At 44.5% G+C, this 21,008-nt stretch overlaps 2 protein-coding genes across 2 annotated transcripts in view; both read right to left on the reverse strand.

The window, feature by feature from the left end:
• Positions 1–3,989, reverse strand: part of LOC309592486 (E3 ubiquitin-protein ligase RNF4-like) — a 16,730-nt gene extending 12,741 nt beyond the window's left edge. The window contains exons 1-2 of the mRNA XM_082315912.1: positions 3,907–3,989; positions 2,397–2,557 (exon numbers count right to left, since the gene is read on the reverse strand). The gene's annotated coding sequence lies outside the window, so the exon portion shown is untranslated. The remainder of the gene's footprint in view (positions 1–2,396; positions 2,558–3,906) is intronic.
• LOC309592487 (E3 ubiquitin-protein ligase RNF4-like) lies at positions 3,427–20,946 on the reverse strand (the record flags this gene model as incomplete). Its single annotated transcript, XM_082315913.1, is given in 11 exon segments — positions 3,427–6,300; positions 6,647–6,695; positions 8,954–9,119; positions 11,855–11,941; positions 12,901–13,021; positions 13,543–13,581; positions 13,583–13,600; positions 13,602–13,711; positions 19,424–19,586; positions 20,716–20,732; positions 20,838–20,946. Coding segments are annotated over 11 exon segments (1,029 nt in total). The 3' UTR covers positions 3,427–6,150.
• Between the last annotated feature and the right edge of the window lie 62 nt (positions 20,947–21,008).

Below are 21,008 nucleotides of genomic sequence, written 5' to 3' on the forward strand. Positions count from 1 at the left end.
TGTCAGTAGAAAGATCAAAACTACTTTAGCAGGCTATTAATCTATTCTCAGGTTAAGAAACACTGAAGCCATGCAGTGGGATAGAAGGGCACCGGCAGTCAATCATAACCTTGAGTTAAAGGAAGCCTGACTGATTTTTTTTTTTTCCTCTTAAGCTTCCTCTATATTTCTTCGATCACTTCCTTAAGAGACCCATTAACACTGAATTGGGACATTATTAAAACAAAACAGGCTTGAGAAAAATCCTTACACTAAGTTTGGTCCTTGTACTAAGTCCAAAGATAGATTTATGCACAGTTTTAAGCAACGCAATGCGCCACTCATCAATTTTCTCCCATTTTGTCATTTTAAAACTGGCACTGGATTGCAAAAGCTAAAGGTGGTCTAGAGAAAACATTGGCCCCATACTTGTTGAAGATGGTCACCTGACTAACAGGGATGAAGATAAAGCAGCGGCATTGAATGCGCTTTTTTTTTTCTTTGCCTCAGTCTTTAATAATACTGATAGACCTTGGGCTGCCCGGTCCCCTGAGTCAGAGGACCCTGAGTGTGGGAACAGCGACTTCCCATTTGTGGGCACTGAAATCGTCAGGGACCAGCTCTATCAGCTGAACGTTCCCAAGTCCATGGGGCCTGGTGGGATTCACCCCAGAGAACTGAAGGACCTGGCAGACGTTATGACAGGACCCCTCTTGATCACCTACCAAAGGCCTTGGGAGTCTGGGGAGGTCCCTGCTGACTGGAAGCCAACCAGTGTTATTCCAGTTTACAAGAAGGGCGTGAGGGAAAACCCAGGGAACTACAGAGCTTTTAGGCTAAGCTCAGTTCCTGGAAAAATTACAGAGATCATACTGGGTAGTACGGAAAGGCATTTAAAGAATAATGCAATCATCAGGCACAGTCAACATGGGTTCACATAATTTTATAATCTTCTCTGATAAGGTCACCTGCCTAGTGGATGACGGGAAGGTGGTGGATGTAGGTTTTCTGGAGTTTAGTAAGGCTTTGGATACTGTCCCTGCCAGCATCCTTATGGACAAGTTGTCCAGCTGTGGGATGAGCGGGTTCACAGCGCACTGGGTGAAGGACTGGCTGAAGGACTGAGCTCAGGGGGTTGCAGTGAATAGGGCTACATCGGGCTGGCGACCAGCCACCCGCAGTGTTCCTCAGGGCTCAATTCTAGAGCCAGTTCTGTTCAATATTTTTATCAATGATCTGGATGCAGGAGGTGAATGCACCATTAGCAAGTTTGCTGATGATACCAAACTGGGAGGTGCTGTTGGCTCTCTTGAAGGACCAGAGGCCTTGCAGAGGGATCTAGATAGATTGGAGCATTGGGCTAGGATTAATGGGATGAAATTTAACAAGTCCAAGTGCTGGATTCTGCACCTGGGATGGAGTAACACCGGGCACAAGTATAAACAGGGAGAGGAGCGGCTGGGGAGCAGCTCTGCAGAGAGGGATCTGGGGGTGCTGGCTGACAGCAGGCTCAGTAGGAGCCAGCAGCGTGCCCTGGCAGCCAAGGGGGCAACCCGCATCCTGGGGTGCATCAAACCCAGCGTGACCAGCCGGTCAAGAGAGGGGATTATCCCGCTGTAGTCAGCATTGGGGCGGCCTCACCCTGAGTAGCGTGTGCAGTCTGGGCTCTGCAATTCAAGAAGGATGTTCAGGTACTGTATGCGTCCAGAGGAGGGCAACAAAGCTGGTGACAGGGCTGGAAGGCATGTCCTGTGAGGAGCGGCTGAGGACTCTGGGCTTCTCTAGTTTGGAGAAAAGGAGGCTGAGGGGCGACCTCATCACCATCTGCAGCTTCCTGAGGAGGGGACATGGAGAAGGAGGTGCTGAGCTCCTCTCCCTGGGATCTGGTCATCGGAGGCGTGGGAAGGGTTCACCGCTGCGCCAGGGGAGGTTCAGACTGGCCATCGGGAAGCATTTCTTTACCGAGAGGGCGGTCAAACGCTGGGACGGGCTTCCTAGAGCGGTGGTCGGTGCCCCAAGCCCATCGGTGCTTAAGAGGCATTTGGGCAGTGCCCTTAACAACGTGCTTTAACTCTTGGTCAGCCCTGCAGTGGTCAGGCCGTTGGACGACACAATCATCGCAGGTCCCTTCCAACTGAGATAGCCTATTCTGTTCTTAAATGACTTAGACTACCTGTTACGTGCCAGGCGTAACGATCAGTGAGCCCACAGGCAGATTCTGGTCACAGTAGGTGAAGTTTTCAGAACTGTTATGCATAAGCCCCTCCCAAAACATAAACCTAATCAGTTTTGATGGTTGTAAGATTTCTGCTACACATGACAGGAAATACTTTAAAAAAACCACAAACCTACATTTACATGTATAGTAACTCAAGAATTTTCCTCACAAACATGAGCAAATGACCCTATGTTCTCACCTGGGACGCAGAAGACCAAGGCTTGGATTTGCTGTCAGAGAAAGCCGGGCACTGACTCTCAGCCTCCTGCATCCTCGGCGCGGGACTCGCCCAGGCGACCATTTCCGTAACGTTCTCTGCCCAGGGAACGCGCGTTCTCTTTGCAGACTCGTTTTGAAATCCTACAACACAGGGAACCTTTTTCGTACCAGAAAGGAAAACTGTGCCCCAGCACAGCCAAGAGTCGGTCAGACGGGGCAGGGAAGCAGAACGTGCAACTAGAAGGTGCAGAAAGGCATCAGTGCAGTAAACGAGGATCAATAGAAAAAAATAGGCACTTAATGACTGTTATTAGCAGCAACATAGTTCAGAATAATACATTTACTCACACGGCAGCTGTTCAGGTCTGCCATAAAACTCTTGTTCTAAGACCAACCGAATAAATAAGATTACAAGTAGACCTCTAATGCAGTGCATTTGCAGACAAAACAACCCTGGCGAACATGCCCTATAAATTGCTTATACATACATAAATGGCCAGCCTGAATAGAAATGGGTTTTTCCTTCTTTTCCTTGAAGAAGGAACTTCTGAAAAATGTAAGACAAATCAGAGGGACAGGAAAAAAACTTCAAGGGAACAGCATCTATTTAGTTTGTTTGGAGAAGAAATAAAATAAGCTTTACAGCGACTTCCAAACCTGCCGGCTCCCCTCCTCGCCATTCCCCCTCGCCCGCTCTCCAGCGCGGTGCCTCACCCACACCACGCGCCTGCAACGGGCAACACGAGCTTCGTCGGCAGCTTCGCAGCAGGGCGATACCCCAACACCCTGCCGGCCTTCAACGTCAGCCCTCTCGCGCCAGTTCCCCCTGCTCCCCGCCATCCCCTCCTCTCTCCCGCCTCCTCCTCCCCCGCCTCCTCCTCCCCCTACGACACACACAGGCCCAAAGAACTAAAAGGTTTGGGGATTTAGGATTTTTTTCCCCTCCAAATCAATTAATACAGTGGGATTAAAAGAACGAGCGCTTCCAATTGATCAAATCCATAGTTTTATTTCCACTTGTTAAAAGAACTGTTTGCCTACCAGCAGAGTCCAACATAGATGGGACAGACAGACATGAATACAATTAAATACAGGAAAAATTGAACTATATACAACAAGACATACATTTACATAATGAAAAAATCTTTATATTATCTATCACTTCTTGCCAATGTGAAACATCACTGGAACTCAAATATACTGGGGTTTCTTTTTTGTTTCCCTAAAAAAAGTGTGTAACGCAATTCAGTATTCTTCCATGTATTGAGACTTAAAATTCATTCTGAGATGCACAAAATTTGTGGTACTTCACACGGTACACGAAAGCTAAAAACTTCTTTGTTAAATATTTTATAGTTTGTGGTATCTAAATTACCATTAGATCTATTGAGACACAAACTATAAAGTGGTATTTACATGGAGCGAGTTGTGCAAAGTCATTTTAGGCTATGGCTAGTACACTGCGGAAGATGCACGGGTACGCGACTCACCCTCATCCCCAGAGGTAATCCCGCAAGTCCTCTTCTTATCGTCCCTCTTGCACAGTAGCCGCCCAAGGAAAACTGGCCGTATTTCTTTTTTTGTTTCCTCTTTTTTCAGCTATTGGGAGAAAGCTGTTTCTGTGGCCCTGAAATATCTTGACAGTTTTAACATTGGGCTGCTTCTCTTCATGCAATCAATGCCTTAAGCAATCTTTAGTACTGTTTCATTGTTTCTACGGTTTTTGGGACCCAAATCCCAGCCGCTGTTGTCACCGCACTATCCTGAGACTGCTGTAGTCCTTGCTTGTAGCTTATATTACCAATGGGAGCACATGGTAACTGAACGTGTGTAACTTTTTAGTAGTTACCATATTGCCACACTGCAGAAACGGCATATTCCTGATAACAGGGCGGAACCAAAGCTATTCCAAACCAGCGCGGGGAAGGTATTGCATTTCTTAAGCTAGCCTTTCCGAACAAAACTCTGTCTGTATTACTACATCCAGAAACATCCCTAAACATCCTAATAAAAAAACCCAAACCTCTACTTTTGGGTTGCAATCTTCAATAAAGAACTTGAGATAGTGAATTAGAAGAGCTGCTTTAATTAAAGGCTTCCTACAGGTACCTAGGACAGGTTAGCAAAGACACATCAGAGACCGGTGTTAACTAAATGCATCCTACAACTGTGCTGCTTCAGAGCACAGAACTGTGCTTCTCATGGTTTATCATAACCAACCAACTGCCAAAAGGCATCCGAGTTTAATTTTGGACTTCTTTTATAGACCGAATTTCAACCTTCATAGACGTGGCTACTGCGTATGTAGATCATAAAATACGGATTTTAATCATCTCATCTACTTTTAATTACTATAATCCTGTTTGTATCAGCTCATGTGGGATTCCACATCAGCTTGCAGATTTTAGCTGTAACAGGTTTAAAGCAGACATTTAAAACTCAGTCCTGGAAAAAAACAAAAAACAAACAAACAAAAAACCCAAAGTGACTGGATAACAGTGCATAAACCTGTGTATTCCTGCCTTGCTTCAATAGAGGACTTCTCTCTCCTAGGACATGTATCTGACTTGTCTCCTTTTTTAAAAGCGCACACTTAAAGAAAGCTGGACGACCCTAAGGGCAAAGGAAGATTAAACTTCACTCTCAAAAAGCACTGCCAAGTCAAGATTGCTACCAAACATCTCTTAAAGCCTCCACTTCCTAAATCCATGGCAATACAATTATTTAATTTTTAATCCTATGCACCAGGCTAAAACCAGTTAGGTGTCAGAATAACAACTGAAGAGAACAGCGAAGGGAACGTACCGAACTTCAAGCATTACGCTGGGTACACTGGATACAGAAAGAAGATCTGTAGGTAGTTTGGTATTCAGCTGACAAGAGGAAAGTATACAATTTGCTTCTTATTCATCACTAGCAAGCCTAGAGAAGACTATATTCTCCTTAGTTATCAGGAGAGAGCGCTACAGAACAGTAGTAAACGCAAGAGACCATCTCATCCCATTAGAAAATAAATTGTGTTGTGATCCAAATACAGGAATTCTTGGCAGTTAAAACATTCAAATAAGTATTTTCACATTGTACATGTTGCAATTTGTCTACGCACTTTAGATCTCACGGAGTTCATAAAGACATCTACATGTTCAAGCCTTCTGCTTAAAAAACCTGATTGCTGGTTAACAGCAGGTTATTTTATTGCATTACCCTGGTTGTCAATTTAATATTGATTTATGATAAAACGATCCATCGTTACAGAACTTACTCTACATGGGCACAGATGGTAGAGCAGAAAGCAAGAGAGTCATGAGCTTCTTACAGGGTAAAACCAAAAGCATAATGAAATGGCAAATCGTTCGTCTGTATTTTGAAAGGTAACTATGCCGTAGCTGTATGCAATGGTGGCAATAATTTAAAGAGTAGGAAATAACAAAATAGTCAGACCCCTCTTATTTAAGCATTAAAAAAGTAGAAGGAAATGGATTAGCTGCTTCCTTGCTGATACAGGCTGCTGGTCTAGTTTAGAGACAGTCGTAAATTTAACATCATAACCAGGGACATAACAAGGAGCAGCTTGGACCATAAAAAAGCTGTCTATATATGTACAAGTTATTCTCCAAAAAACCCAGTTTTATTTGGATGTGTGCACAACCTGCTGCTCTTTAAGTCTTCAGAGCACTGAAAACATGACATTTTCCCCAAAATCCAGTTGAGTCTGTCCTGAGAAATAGAAGTACTCATATATAAATGGGATGATATTGTCTGTGAGTGAGTTTCTTCCTGCAGGTCGGGCAAGAGTTGGCATTCCTAAGGGAATCACGGAGGCACTGACTGCAGAAGACATGGCCGCATTTGGTTGACACAATCAGTCGTCCACTCTGCACAATCTGGAAGAAAAGAAACCGCAACAGGTATTGGAGTAAAGAATTCAACCTCGCTGGTCTACTGGCACCAGGCAAATAGGACTTGGAGTAGCTGGAATCAGTACATCACTACAACAACAGTAAGGAACCCAAAGATCTTTCAGTGCCATCTTGGAAAGTGTTTCTCCCTCTACGTACACCACCAAGAAATGACTCGGAGTTACAAGCTAGTGTCGCCTTCAGCCCAAGGTCTGTACTTCAAGCCCGCTGCCCGTGGCATCCCACACAGCCCAGCAGAGTTGCGCTGCCCACCCTCTGCCCCGTTCCCCCTCCGACCAAAAAGAAACGATGGCAACATGTGGATCCTTACCTCCGAGTAGCCATCCATGCAAATCGGACAGCTAACAGTACCAGACGGCCTTGCGGTAGAGAGAACAAAACCAGAAAGAACATGCATCCATTAATTTCACCGTGCAGTGAGGGTTACCGATGCATAAAACATTGTTTAATCATCTGGCTGCGCAGATGAGCCAGGACGCGTTTCATCTGAAGATCCCTGCGTACCTTTAACTCTCTCAGTTTGTTGCATTTACTAAGTAGTTTGGGGCTCCCTTACCGAAAGGAACCAGTGTCTTGGTTTCCATTAGGGGGAAGATGCAGTTAGTCACCCTGCTCTGCTATTACAAGTAACAGCAGCCTATAGCACTGTGCAGCGTACGTATGGCAGTATTAATCTTCAACGGGTGCTAAATAAGAGGTTTGTAACACAGCCATCTAGCTGTCCTTTGGAAAGTATTCATTCTAGAAGTGAAAGAGATTGCCAAATTAAAACATCCCCTATTTTAATTTAGCAACATCCCAGTCCAGTAACATATTCACACCAAGAACTCCTTCCTTACAAAATGTAGGGCAAGAACACACTAATGTGAGGAAACATTCAAAAATAAATTTCTAGTTCAGAGAAGGAGGACTGATTTGGTGGCTGTTACCAAGCTGTTGTTACAGATGTACCTCTCCTGCCTTCAGCCTCCATGACAGCTGTATTGCACACACACTTACTCACAGACATAGCTATTTGTGTAAGGAACGTGTCACACTGTAAGTGCTGAATAGTATTCTCTGTTAGAAAGAGAAAGAGCTTCCTGCCACTTTTATTTACAAATTAATCTCTATTTTAAATGATCACAGCAAGCTGCTTAAGTCTTTACTGTAAACTTTTGGCTTTATTATGTCACCGCGCATGCTAAGCAACAGTTTGTAACTTATTAAAACAGGAATGGAAAGCATGAGATATCCTTTACCCCATAATGTTAACTTCAAGCAGTGAGCACTACTAACATCTACCCCTAGTTTCACATACATAATTTAACTCCATTAATTCTCCCATTTTTACTACTCAAATTCTTTATGCAGCAGCTATAATACCAACTAATTAATTACAATTGATGATAACCTTCATATAAGCAAGTCTAACACTGCCACAGAGGCGTCTACAGTGTTATTCGGCAATCTCCAGCATGAGTACCTTTCTGTCAATGTTAAATGCTGCAGCACAGAGTTGTTTCAGCCTCACCTAAACAGAGCAGGAAGGCACGTTCTTTAACAGAGAAGTTTGAGATTGAAGGAACAAAACATTAATTTTTTTATATTAACTAATTAGTGGGATTTATTCACCTACATACTTAACAACAAAAATTTAATCTATAAATCCATCTGTAAAATACACTATGTTTTAGACTAGTGTAAGCCCTTTTGGTGGCATATTTAAGACCTGACACCCAAAATTTCCATACCCGAGTTCTCTCCTACATTGCCTTCCAGTAGTCTAAAAGGCTCAAAGCACACCAGCTTTATTAAAACCTGTATTTTTTTTTCCCCCAAAACACTTTTAAAAAAAAATGTTTATACCACAATTCTCATGTTCTTTGTCTTCCTTAGTCACATGGACACCTGATTTCATTTAATTAGTCTCATACATTGCATCTTTCTTAACATAATGGAGTGCTCCTACAGCAGGAGTTTACTGTTTCTCCACAGAATGGGGTCTTTACTGTGCAGGCACCTGACCCGAACAGCAAGATCGCCATCTCGCATGCAAACATCAGAGCTCCATGACACACACAGGACAGAACAAAAACTGGCCATAACAGTATTACCTCCACAATTGCCTTGCAGGCATACCTTGGGAAGAACAGTTACCACTCCGAGAGAAAAAGGCAGTTAACTGGCGCAGGGTGTAAAGAAAGCAGTGAATGAGTAGTAGTTTTTACTGGAATTTGCCAGGCTGCTGCCTGCCAGTCTTGTGATACCAAGCCTCATCGACACCAGTGAAAATATTTCCATATCTAACATCACTGCTAGAGCTTTGTGTGAAAAGTAAATGCAACACATTATGAGCTATGGCCTGTGACTAATCCTCCTTCCTTGCCATACCCCCACACTCACCTTTAAGGCTGTATGCAAAGTTGTACATCTGTCTTGGGCTGGCTTTTTACCCTAAAGTGCAAATGGCATCATTTGGTCATCATGTGAAGTGTGATGTTGTACTACTCATTGGAAGAGGGAACTAACTAGACTAAGTTAAGACTTCAAAAAGCTGACTATAGCAATATAACTTAGTCCTGTATGTATAAGAAAAGCAAAATTCAATGTTTGGTGGGTCATGAGGCATACATACTTTGAACTTGCAGTGTCATCTTCCAGTGGTCCCAATTCTCGAGACACTTTATCTGTCACATACACATCATTATCTCTTGCTTCATCTTCATCATCGCTACTCAGTACACAGCTGTCCGACTGTCGCTGGCTTCTTAGTCTGAGATTTCTCCTTTGTCGTTGATTCTCTGTAATTTAATTTTGGTAAGTTAGATACATCAGGAAAAATACATATATACACACCTCTCCCTGGAACTATCCTTGAAATGCATGATTATAAATAGCCTGTAATGGTTCATATTGTAAATGGACCATATTCAGCTGGGTTAAAAGCAATCTTAAACAAACTAGTTTCCTAAATATTAAGGCTGAACATTTCCAGACATTGTGAATATTCTGCTACATATCAACACAAAACATTTGCTCTATTCACCCTACAAACAGCTAAGACACTATCTTAAAGATTCTTGGTGTCGTTAAGTTTCACATAGTTACACTACCTGTGAATAAATCTCCCCTATAAAGGGAAGCTACCTCTCTTGATTCTTACTAACAGAGAATGCTACGATACGATGTTGAGGAATTGCAACAATTGCAGTGTGATACGAGAGACAGAGAGAGAGGATTGAAGTTAAGTTTCCAAGTGGCATGGCAAGGTAGCACACACACAACAAAAAGGCCTGGTAAAATACAGAATGCTTTTTTCATAAAGTTTCGAAAGTGATAGAAGAGACACTTAAATCTAAAAACGTAAATTATGGAGCTGCTGTGGTTCCTCACTGCTCTATCCAGGCATGATGCTAAACTGCTCCACTCTTTCTCTCTGTCAAACTAAACCTCCCCGCTCAAAGGCAGTTTCTATAAAATGGGTCTTTTTAAGAACAGTACTTGGAAATCGTGAAAATCCTTAAAGCAGTATCTCCTTTGAAATTTTCATCATCTTCCTCCTGAGTTAAGGTAACTTGAAAATGGAGTTATATTGCCCAAGATAAAAGGAGATTAAAAAAAATGTTTAATTGCCTGGTCTGTAACATCCAAAGGTTAAAGAACTGCTCTTCGCTTTTTAACAATTGGAAATTGCACGGAATAAACTCTGCAACTCCAGTGTATATGTAACAATAATCAACCACTCATCAATTAAAGTTACATAAATAGCCTCAAAAATGAAGTTCCTTCCTGCATAAGTATCCACCCACAACATTTATTGCAAGTACTTTTACTTGCTCTTGCTTCTTTCAGAGCACAGAATAGAATACATTCTAAAGTAAGCAGCTAACAACATACTAATACGTCTCAGATGTTATAATCAGAAGATATGAAAGGTGTAAAGGATTAAATTCTTTATACCTATAACTATTGTAACACCTAAAGTAGAAAAAACCCCATACTCGTTAATACTTCCCAGTACTAAATTTGTGGCATGTTAGACTACGTAACGAAAGTGAAAACTAAGACCACAAATAACTTTCTTCTTTAGTTCCTTCACTGCAATACAGGCTAAAAAAACCATTTCAACGTTTTCTTCTTCAAAGCAGATATTCCAGTGCTAATTAAAATCATTATCAACTTTGGGCTTACTCAACTGCTGCATTTGGAAAATAAGAAAACATATTTTGAGCAGCTTTCCTGTATTTCATTTCAGATACTTTCTACAAGCTCTGACAGCGACTATCAAAACACAGATTGGGTCCATACTCTGAGACGCTGGCCAGATACTTTAGCACTGTCCTTTGTCTTTTGGGAAACGCAGCTTCAATCCACGCTGCTCAAGTTCATTGGAAAAGAAAAAATAAAAAACCAAAACTAAGTTTCGGACAATTCCATTGTCAATTGTAAAACATCAACTCACCTTCGACAATCTTGCATCAATACATACGGGAAGGGAGAGAAAAGAAAATACCGTTAGACTTTGGCGTGCACCCCCAGCGTCACATACAAACACCAGATAAGCTGAGCAATTACAACAGAACAAGCCAAGAAAGGTAGGATGCCACCCTCTTATTTTGATTAAGAATGTCAAAAGCAACAGTAAATCAGCCGCTGCTCTGAAAGCGAGTGGTTGCTTCTGGTTCTGCTCCCGCTGCTGCAAAGGGACAGCAATGGGGGCAGCTTCGGAACCATCTGAACACCCCCCTCCCGGCTCCCCTCTTTCAGTACCCTCATTTGGCTTAGGCTGGAGGAGATTCCTTCCCCCTGTCTCCCTCAAACAGGCAAAATTGAGGTGTGATAGCCAGAAACACTTCAAATTAGATTAGCAGCGGCTGAAGAAAAAACAAAACCAAAAAACCCAAACCCGCTATAGCCTTTGGCGGAACCAGAGCCGGGGCAATGCAGATTGTGTCGTAAAGTTCCAGGCCTTTCCTTTGCCACGGCTCGGGAACAATCCCAGCAGGAGATACCCCCACGCTATTCCTGCTGCTCGGTTCTGGTTCTGCACGGCAGCACTGGCATCCCAAAACTGAGGTTATAAACTGCAGTGTGGACCGGATCAGCTACTATTCTAGCTTTGGAAATAGCAGGAAAAACAAAAAGTGCATTTCTTTAAGACTTCTTGGAGCAATACACGGAACTAGTTTGTACCACGGTCAGCTGCAGTTGTGCTTGGCATCTCTCTGACAGGATTGGCCTATATCTTTGATGTAGCTATCATAGCTTCAACTTTCAATTGCATCTCCTTCTGTTACGTTGCCCATGACTGGTAGATATTCTCCCCAAGTCCTGGAGCAAAAAGCGGTTCTACATTACCCTCTCACTATCTGCAAGCGCACCTCCAGAGCAGCTTCGGTGTTGACCTGTAACGCACGGCTTTCAGGCACTGACAAGTCAACGTTGAACTTAAAACTTATCCTTAAAGCCCGATTCTATCGGGGAGCACAACACAAAACTAATCTGACCACCACATTTAGATAGGCGTGCCATTCACTACTTACCACAACAGAATCGTTGTGAGTTAGATCAACGACTACAGGCTCAGAAGATTCACATGTGAGGTCTACTACTTCTTCACCAGCTTCAAAACACAACACACATCAAGATCAGAGATCACAGAGGAATACAATTGCCTGCCAGTACGTAACAGGCCGAGGTATGATTCAGCCTTGCCCTATCCCCCCTCTCTTCAGGAGCGCAGCCAACATTTCACTCCAGCTTTGCCCTCAACAGCCAGCGCAGAGCATTACCACCGCTGTCTCCTGCAAGTCGCAGTGCAGGACGGACAGCGGCTGAGCTCCGCATACAGTTCTGCTGTACGCCCCCAGCTTGCGGGAGGGACGCAGCAACAGATTATTCCTCTAACATAGGACAACGTTTATCACACAGAATAATGCATGAATCCCAGAGGATACAATGATTTTGCAGTACCATGCCATAAATGTTCCTGTCTCATGCCTCTTTCAACCTTTCATAGTCAAATGCACAGCAAAAACTCAAAAAGACATGTAATTACCTGGAGACAAACAGTTACCTTTAATCTTTCCTAGGATTTCAGAAGGCAATTTAAATATCCATTCAGGAGGTCAAGGAGGCTTTCTAAATTCTGATGTTTTTTGTAAACACATACTGACCAAGTACTGCCTCTCCCTTGAGGGACGGGGCACGACTAATGATGAACTTTGAATTATCTTCTTCAAACTTGGGAGCTCCCAAACTTACTCTGCCATCATCTGGAGCGGCAGCTGCAGTAACTCCCAGCTCATCAGACGCGGCTTTCAGGTGGCTGAGCAGCACTTGAGCACCTTTCTTACACAACTCATCTGTCACTGGTGGTGAACGCATCGCACCTCAGCAACAAACCACAACAGTTGTCAGTAGGCTTGCTGTTTATAGCTGCCATACTGGGTGCTTTCTAAAATCAGAGGTTTCCCTTCCTACCCAGCAACGGGCCTAGAAACTGGCAGAAATACACATTAACTAAGACCCCAACCCTCCAGAGGCACTGTATGTTCTTCCCAAGTTAACAAGAAAGCTTACCACTTTCTTCAAGTTCTATTGGCTCTGCCTCTGAAGCCATTTCTGCAGTAGAAGCCACCAGCCTGTTTCGTTTCCGAGCTTGCCTAGAATTAACTGCTCCTCCACGGCGCTTCCGTTGACTCTACGAGAGAACAAAGCCTTAGCATTTTCTTTAGGAGCAATGTTAACGTGGCCCTCATCTTTGCAGCACCAATGCAAGCACACAAGGAGGCACAAAACACTCCCCTGAAAGGCTGCAACAGGCAAAGAACGGTGGATGGGTCGTTCCCACCTGAAAGCCTCGCATCATGGAAAAGCCATCACCCCAGATGTCTTACCAGTTGGGTCACAAAGGAAAACACATATCGCGATGGTTTGAGAGAAGTGGGAAGACTAGTTCACAGTTATGTCAGATGTTCGCTTCCAGCCAGCCATCGGAATCAGTCTGACCTAAGGTTTTTGCTCACATCGTAAGCATTTCTGAACTACTGCTAGCACCCAGCGAGATTAAACATCTTCAGCATCACAGAACATGCAGTTACGTGAAGCTTTCACATGCTTATGTTCCAGGGCATTTACTGCAAACGCTTACAAACATTTACAGAGGCACCATAAACAACACGTTTTAAGAATCAGGTTTGCCTTGAGCAGTAAAATACTTACTGCGCTCATGGTGTTTCTTGATCTAAAACCACAGAAAAAGCAAGAGGTACCAACACCAACAAAATTAATTGCAGGGAAGCTACAATTGTCACTTCCGTATATTCCTTTAGGTAGTACACTGTTAAAAAGTCCCGATTTCTCAGTATCTGAGAACAATCTTCTTCCAAACCTGTAAGAAAAGAAGAGAGAAGGTTACCTGTCTGTGATGGCTGTTCTCTTACATCCACCCCCTCTCCCAGAGTCCCATTCCTGAGTCACCAGGTTCTGTCCCAAGCTGGAGGGGCAGTCCCAGAGCTTGGTGTTTGAGCCTCAGACACCTACAGCGGGGCCTGAAGTCTCAGTCATTCTTAGCCTTTTCCTAAACTAAGCACCAGAACAAGCTAGTTTGTTAGCAAACTGGAAAAATACTAAGGAATCCCAATTAAGTTTAACTGAAAAACAACTGACTGACTCTGGAGGCAATGTTTGTGTGCAGGCAGGAATCAAGAGCATGTAAGAGCGTATAATAGCTACTCTGTGGTAACTGTAGGTGTGCAGGCCCCTACCCACCAGAAATCAAACTGCTAAGAAGGAAGAGGCAAAAAGCAAGCATAAAGGCAGTTATGAGTATCTGACACGGTACTGAAGTTCATATCTTAAAGCTTGCTCATGGTAAAATTATCCTGTGTCCAACATGCAGTGAGGAGCTGGGGGGCAGACAGTGCTGGGACCAGGAAAAAACAATTATGCTAAACAAGAACTGCAGAAGTGTCTTCCCAATACTGACCTTGATCTATGCTTCAAAGACCAGCACACACGCTATTAACCTATTCTCAGATTAAGAAATACTGACACCATGCAGTGGGATGGAATGGCACCGGCAGTCAATCATAACCTTGAGTCAAAGGAAGCCTGACTGATTTCTTTCCTCTTAAACTTTCCTTGTATTTCTTCAATCACTTGCTTCCTTAAGAAACCCATTAACACTTAAATGTGACATTATTAAAACAAAACAGGCTTGAGAAAAATCCTTACACTAAATTTGGTACTTTTCTAAGCTCAAAAATAGATTTATGCACACTTAAGCAACACAATGCACCACTCATCAATTTTCTCCTATTTTGTCATTTTAAAACTGGCACTATATTGCAAAAGCTAAAATGGAAGTCGACATGGCTTTTTTTTTTTTTTTTTTTTTTTTTAACTTGGACAACTTGCTATATGTCAGACTTAACTAGCAGTGAGCCCACAGGCAGATTCTGGTCACAGTAGATGAAATTTTCAGAACTGTTATGCATAACTCCCTCTCCCAATAAGAACTTAATCAGTTTTGACAGTTGTAATTTTTTTTTTTTTTAAGATGTTTTTTAAATATCTAAACTTATATGTGTAGTTACCCAAAAGTTTTTCTCGCAAATGTGAGCAATAGCTTTATGTTCTCACCTGGGGTGTTGACGATTAAGGATCGGAGTTTGCTCCCTATCGGAGAAAGCCGGGAACTGACTTTCAGCCCCCTGCTTCCTCAGTACAGGACTCCCCTATGCAACTATTTTCATAACAATCTGTGTCCAGGTAATGCGAGTTCTCTTTGCGCACTTCACCCCACTGTTCTTTAGGCCTAGATTTCATTTCATTCTGTTAAGGAAGAAAGCTTTTCTGCCAGCCTTACCAGCATTCTTGGGAAGATCCTATTTTATTCACTTCACTGAATTTTTGGAATAGGGAAGAAGAACTTTTAAAACAAAACCATGCCTAATTCTGCACTCATACAAAGAAAACCAGACAGACTGTTCTGTGAGCACACCTTCTAGGTGCTATAGGAGTTCCTCTCTCACATGATTATTATTCATAGGTTTGGTTTTGGAGCTTTTTAGAAACAAGGCAAGGCAAAGCAGTTTCCCCACACACAGCAGGAGGATTAATGAGACCGAGCAACACATGAGGTATATCAAGAAGTTACGCCATTAGATTCTTTATAAGTTTATTTCATCAAGAAAGCCAAAAGACGTTTTTCCTTGATTCTCCTTAGATATGGAATTGGAAAAAAACACTTGGACATTAAAAAGCTGGGAAATGTTATTTGATACACACATCTGAGGATTATAAAGAAAAACTTTCTGTATGTTTACTTTAAATTACAAGTTGTTAGAACTGTTTTTAAATAGAACCTGGTAGAGCAGTCTGATACACTGACCTATCTGCACTGCTGAAAGACAGCAAAAAAGTCTGATGCATTCACTAGACAGCAATAGTTTTGGATGTAAACACCCAGATTTCACAAGACTCGGTGCTTTCCGGATTTAACACTGTATACAACCCAGTGCAATGGTATGTTGACAAAGTATCTTTAGAAAGCATTAAAAATACAGGGGGGAGCAAGCACCTGGGATGACTCCAAACATAAACAGTTGCACAGATTCTCTTTGACCACAAGTGGCTTAAGTGCCAAAGAGCAGCTATGACAGAAGAAAACAAACAAAAAACCCCAAATAAACAACAAAAAACCCCTTACATTTGAAAACTATGGTGAAAAGAAAACTGAAGTAATACACAATAGAAGCCCTGTCGTGCTAAGACCACCTTACCTACGTTAAATATTCACATACTTCTTTACCAGGATACCAAGGAACAGATTATTTACAGGATTAGTACAACGTGTCTCAGAGGATCTAATATTAGACCTCAAAGGCAACACAGGACAGAGCCGCTTCTCAAACTAAGTGACAGAGAGCATCACTGCTATTTAGATGGCTTAATTTTCAGAATCTTACAACATCAGCAGTAAGCTGTTTTTATACTTAATACAGAGAGTATACATAAGGTACAAGTGTTCTAGCTGCTAATGGCTCAAATCCTAACCTCTTCAGAAGCTTCTTCTTCTGAAGAAAGTTAAGAATTGATACCCATAAGGAAGCTCAACACTGTAAAACCACCTTAAAATAAATCATCATAGGCAGGTTCATCAGTACCAACATGACTCAACTCCCGAGAGTCATGTTTATAAAGAAAATCAGACTGCTGGAATTTATTATGACTATGGAAGGAGTCTCATGATCCAGCAACATTTTTGTCTTGTAAGAGCAAACCTCTTCTGTGGGGCTATAGATTTCCATGTTATTGGCTTACTCAGGAAACTTCAAAGTTAATTACCTGAACTGTAAGAATGGGTAGCAAAAATAAAGCAAAGATTACTTTCTTGAATACATCACAGATCAAGTAAGTAGCGCACAGGAACAGAAGTAAACACAACAGTTCTGAGTTTTGCCCATTTAGAGACATACCCATCAATAAGAATTCCTTGAAGATTTTCAAAACCTCAGGACCACTCAATTTAATAATATGATTTGTTATACAAGACTGGATAGCCCAAATTAAATGATAAGGTTTATATGCTCCTGCTCCAGCAGTCACTGTGAGACCCAGCACCAAGACTTCCCAGACTGGATAATACAAGTAGAGTTACTGCATCAACCTCCCCCCTAACCCATAAGCATCAAGTAACTCCAACTGAAGCTGTTAGCGAGCTCATCTATTACACCTGTAGCAAGATGCATTCAGACATCAAAATTCTAGAATTAAGATTTAAAAAAAAAAAAAGAAGTAGAAAAGGATTTTTTTTAATGTGAAAACTTAGCAGATCAACTTCACAAGCCAATAAATGCTTTCAACTTTTACAAACTTTTTATTGCACCGCTGCAGGATGACACCATACCAGAAAAAGCCACTCCCCTTCCTCTCATATGCAGAGCTCTGCCCATGCAGTTATTGTTCCTGTCATTTAGCTCTCCCAAGGGCCTAAGTAGTGTTGTCCTGAAAACAACAAAGTTCAAGGTTTATTCTAGCTAACTCACTAGCATTTTAAGGACTATATCTACCAACCTTTCTCTGTACAGGTAGGTACTTGAGAAGAATAAAGGTAAAGTCATCTAAGTTAAGAATGTTTACACTAGGGGTAAAAGAATATTGATTCCCGTATTCATCATATAAGTCTCCTGTTAAATTTCTTCCTCTATAAAAAAGTTAACATTTTCACTGAGTTCAAGTTAACCTAATTTAACATATTTGAATTACAATTCCAAAAAAATGGATTCTCTAAACAACATAAACTGAAAACTTTTCTTACACCACTCTGAAAACAAAGTCTTGGTCTCCCACATGCTTAGCATGAACTGAGGCAAGTCAGCTTAAGCAAGAGGTAGACATTTTTACCATGTCTGACTAACATAAACAAGACTTGACTTTATAATTATCCTAACCACTACAAATACACTAAAGTAACTACTTGAAGAAAGCAATAATGTCAGTCTAAATATTTGGTGTGTGCAAGGCACAGGTGACAAAAACAGTATACGCTGCATTTGTCAAAAGATGATATGCTCTGCCTTTAAGACTTCTCATTTCCACTCTGAAGGCCTCTCTTTGCACTCCTAACAACAGGAAACACAGTATCAAAGATGCAGCACATACTAAAAAAATTTCTGTGGTCAGAAGATACAGGTACCAATCACAAAGTGCTAGTCTTAAGATATTTTTATCACAGGGAACAGTAATCTAACATTTCACTCTTTCAAAACTTGCCTATCATGTATTTCCAGTACCTTTAAAGACGCTCTCATTTTTTCAGATGCACTACACCAACTTCAACGAAAACAGAAGCTGAGTCTATTATGTTTTATCCAAAATAAGCAGTCCCATACTACAAAAGCTTGGTGAGAGGCACTATAAAAAGAATAAAGATGAAAGATAAAAAGCCTACCATAGAGATATACTAGCCTGCCCGCTCTAAACAGTTAGCTACATCTACAGACAAATAAGACACGTTTATGAGCAGCCTAACCAAAAAACCCCAAACAACAACAAACCCCAAATCCGAAACAAAACAAAGAAGCTAAGAAAACACCCAGAGAACAAAACACACGCAAAACTTTCAGCTGGCCAGATATCCTAGTTCAGAAACAACAAAAAAAATAGACTGGCCAGAAGAAAAGCTCCTCGTTGCTCTTAGGCGCATAAGTTCCTCTGAAATAGGCTACAGCTTACTTTCAGTAGTCCCAAAATCCGATACAGAAGAAAAGAAAAAAGTTGACTCTTTTCTCACCCTGTAACGGAGGTGTAGGGGACGCTGAGGTAGAAGGGAAGCCTTCCCTCCGCTCCTGCTGTCACAGAAAATGGGAGGACAGGCCCACAACTTCGCGCAGCTACACACCTACCGCCTGTGCTGGGCCGCCCCTCTTCCTCCCGCGGAGAGGGGATCGCCGCGGCCTCCTCCCCAGCTCTCCCTCAGCCGCTTCAGGACACCCCGAGGCGGCCCTGGCCGCAGACGCAGCTTACGCCCCGGCCAGCACCGGGAGAGGCCGAGCAGCCCGCCCGCAAGGCCCGGCGGCTCTCGCTTTCCAGGGAAGACGGGGCAGAAAACGGCGGCAGGCCCAGCCGCGCCCGGACCCCAGCGCTGCCGGCCGCCCGGCGACGAGGGGAGCCGCCGCCGGGCCGGGCCCGGCCCCGAGGGCTGGGCAGCGGCGCTCACAGGCCCCGGAGCCCCGCAGAGCGGCGGAGAGGAAAAAATAAAAATAACAGACGGCGGGGGGGGGGTGAGCGGGACACGCCACACGGGCGGCCCAGGCGGAGCCCGGGCAGGCCGGGGGCAGCTGAGGGGGAGCCCCTCAGGGCCGCCGCAGCAGCGAGCAGGGCCGTGCTCGGGGGAAGGGGCTGGGGTCACCGTCCCCGGCCCAGAGAAGGGGCAGCACCGCCCCGGCCCCGCCGCGCAGGGCCCGGCTGCCCGCACCGGCGGGGGGAGCCCCCGCTGCCCCCGCTCCCCTCAGCGCCGGCCCGCCCCTCCCCCACCGCGGCCGGGCGCGGCTGCGCCACCCCCCCCCCCCCCCATCGCCTCTCCCCTTCCCCTCACCTGCCGCCCGCCGCCCCGGGCGCCTCAGAAAGACAGAGCGGGCCCGCAGGCGCCGGTGCCGCTCCCGGGCCCCGCTCCCAGCCCCGCCACCGAGCCCCCGGCCCGCAGCACTCACCCCCAGCGCCCGGCCCGGCAGCGGCGTAGGGCAACGCCCGCCCCCGCTCTCCCGCCATTGGGGGACCGCGATCCCGCGGCTCGCGGAATGGCCGCCGCGCACGTCAATTAGGAAGAGGTGAGGCGAGCGGCCCCGCCTTTATCCGGCCGCGGGGTGTGCTGGGAGTTGTAGTTTCGCGGGCGGCTGGGGGCGGAGCGGGCGTGCGGCCTGTGCGGGGCCGCCCGCGGCCTGCTCCCCCCTCACGGCGGGACGCCGTGGCCCTGGGGGGTGGCGGCTGCCCCTTGGGAGCTTGTCCTCGGTCCCAGGGTTAGTTCATCTCTGAGGGGCTCTGAAAGGGGCGGCCGAGGCAGGAGTGTGCTTTTGCTGTGTTCCGCGATGTTGTTGTGCCGGGGCGGGGGCACGTGTCAGTCTCCTGTTTCACACGCACTGAGCACAATTCATCAGAGCCATCAACCCGGGAGGTCGTTACCTGTCGCATCTAATTAGCCCAGATCCTGTATGTAACTCGTCACAGCCACTTGCAGAGGTGTTTCGATGCCCTCACCACAGCATCGAGTTTTCCCAACTGCTTTGCCTCAGCGCACGGATCCTCTGGCCGTCCCTGGATCTTGCTGCCCCGTGCCCGGCCGCTTGGCTCTTTGCAGATGAGCTCGTAGCTTTTCCTAGTGACATTTCTTGCCTTCTCCCCTAGGTGAACAGCGCTTAGAGATTTGTACTAGGTATTTTTTCTGCTTGCCATTCCAACATATTTGCCTCTGTGCCTTTGGTTTCATTTAAATAAAATACCTGTGCTCGCGAGGGCAGGTCGGATTACCTGGCCGGGCAGTCGCTGAGTGGGGACTTTGCCTCCTTACTGGGGCTGACTGGGAAGAGGGAGCCAAGTGCCACCCAGCAGCGACTTGTGTTACAGGAGGTGTGAGCACCCTGCCTCCGACGCTCGTGGCAGGGCTGAAACCCCTCGGTCTTCCTCAGGTAACCTGGGCCTCCTCGCACCGCACTTGCATGTCAAGGCTTTTGCGGTCCAGCCATTTACACTGAAATAGGAGACCTCTGGAACACGCAGCTTTCAGCACTAAAAGGGTTTCTTAATGAGTCTGTCACTAAGATCAGTCAGGTGAAACCTCTGATTTTGTAAGTCTGTTTTGTTAGATGATTTGAGTCAGCCTTGTTTACTTACCCTCGTCATCTTCTTGCCTGCAAATAGTGTAACAAATATGTAAATGAATGAATCATGAATTATTCATGTACCTGTTTCCGTGGAGCAGGATGAGTGTAGAGGCATTGCTGACTCTCAATTACCTGTGCGTGGATGAACCAGGTTGTGGATGGTCTGGGCCACAGGCACCAGCTGAGGCAGCAGTCTGAATGCAGCTGAATTGCTTCCAAGCTCACCTGGCTCCAGTGGCATTACAGCTGCTTTTGTAGCATAATGCCAGCAAGTCCTACTAACCCTTTGCTGATCACCTCAGG

Source organism: Platalea leucorodia (genome assembly GCF_965183815.1).
Source record: "Platalea leucorodia genome assembly, chromosome: 6".
NCBI lineage: Eukaryota > Metazoa > Chordata > Aves > Pelecaniformes > Threskiornithidae > Platalea > Platalea leucorodia.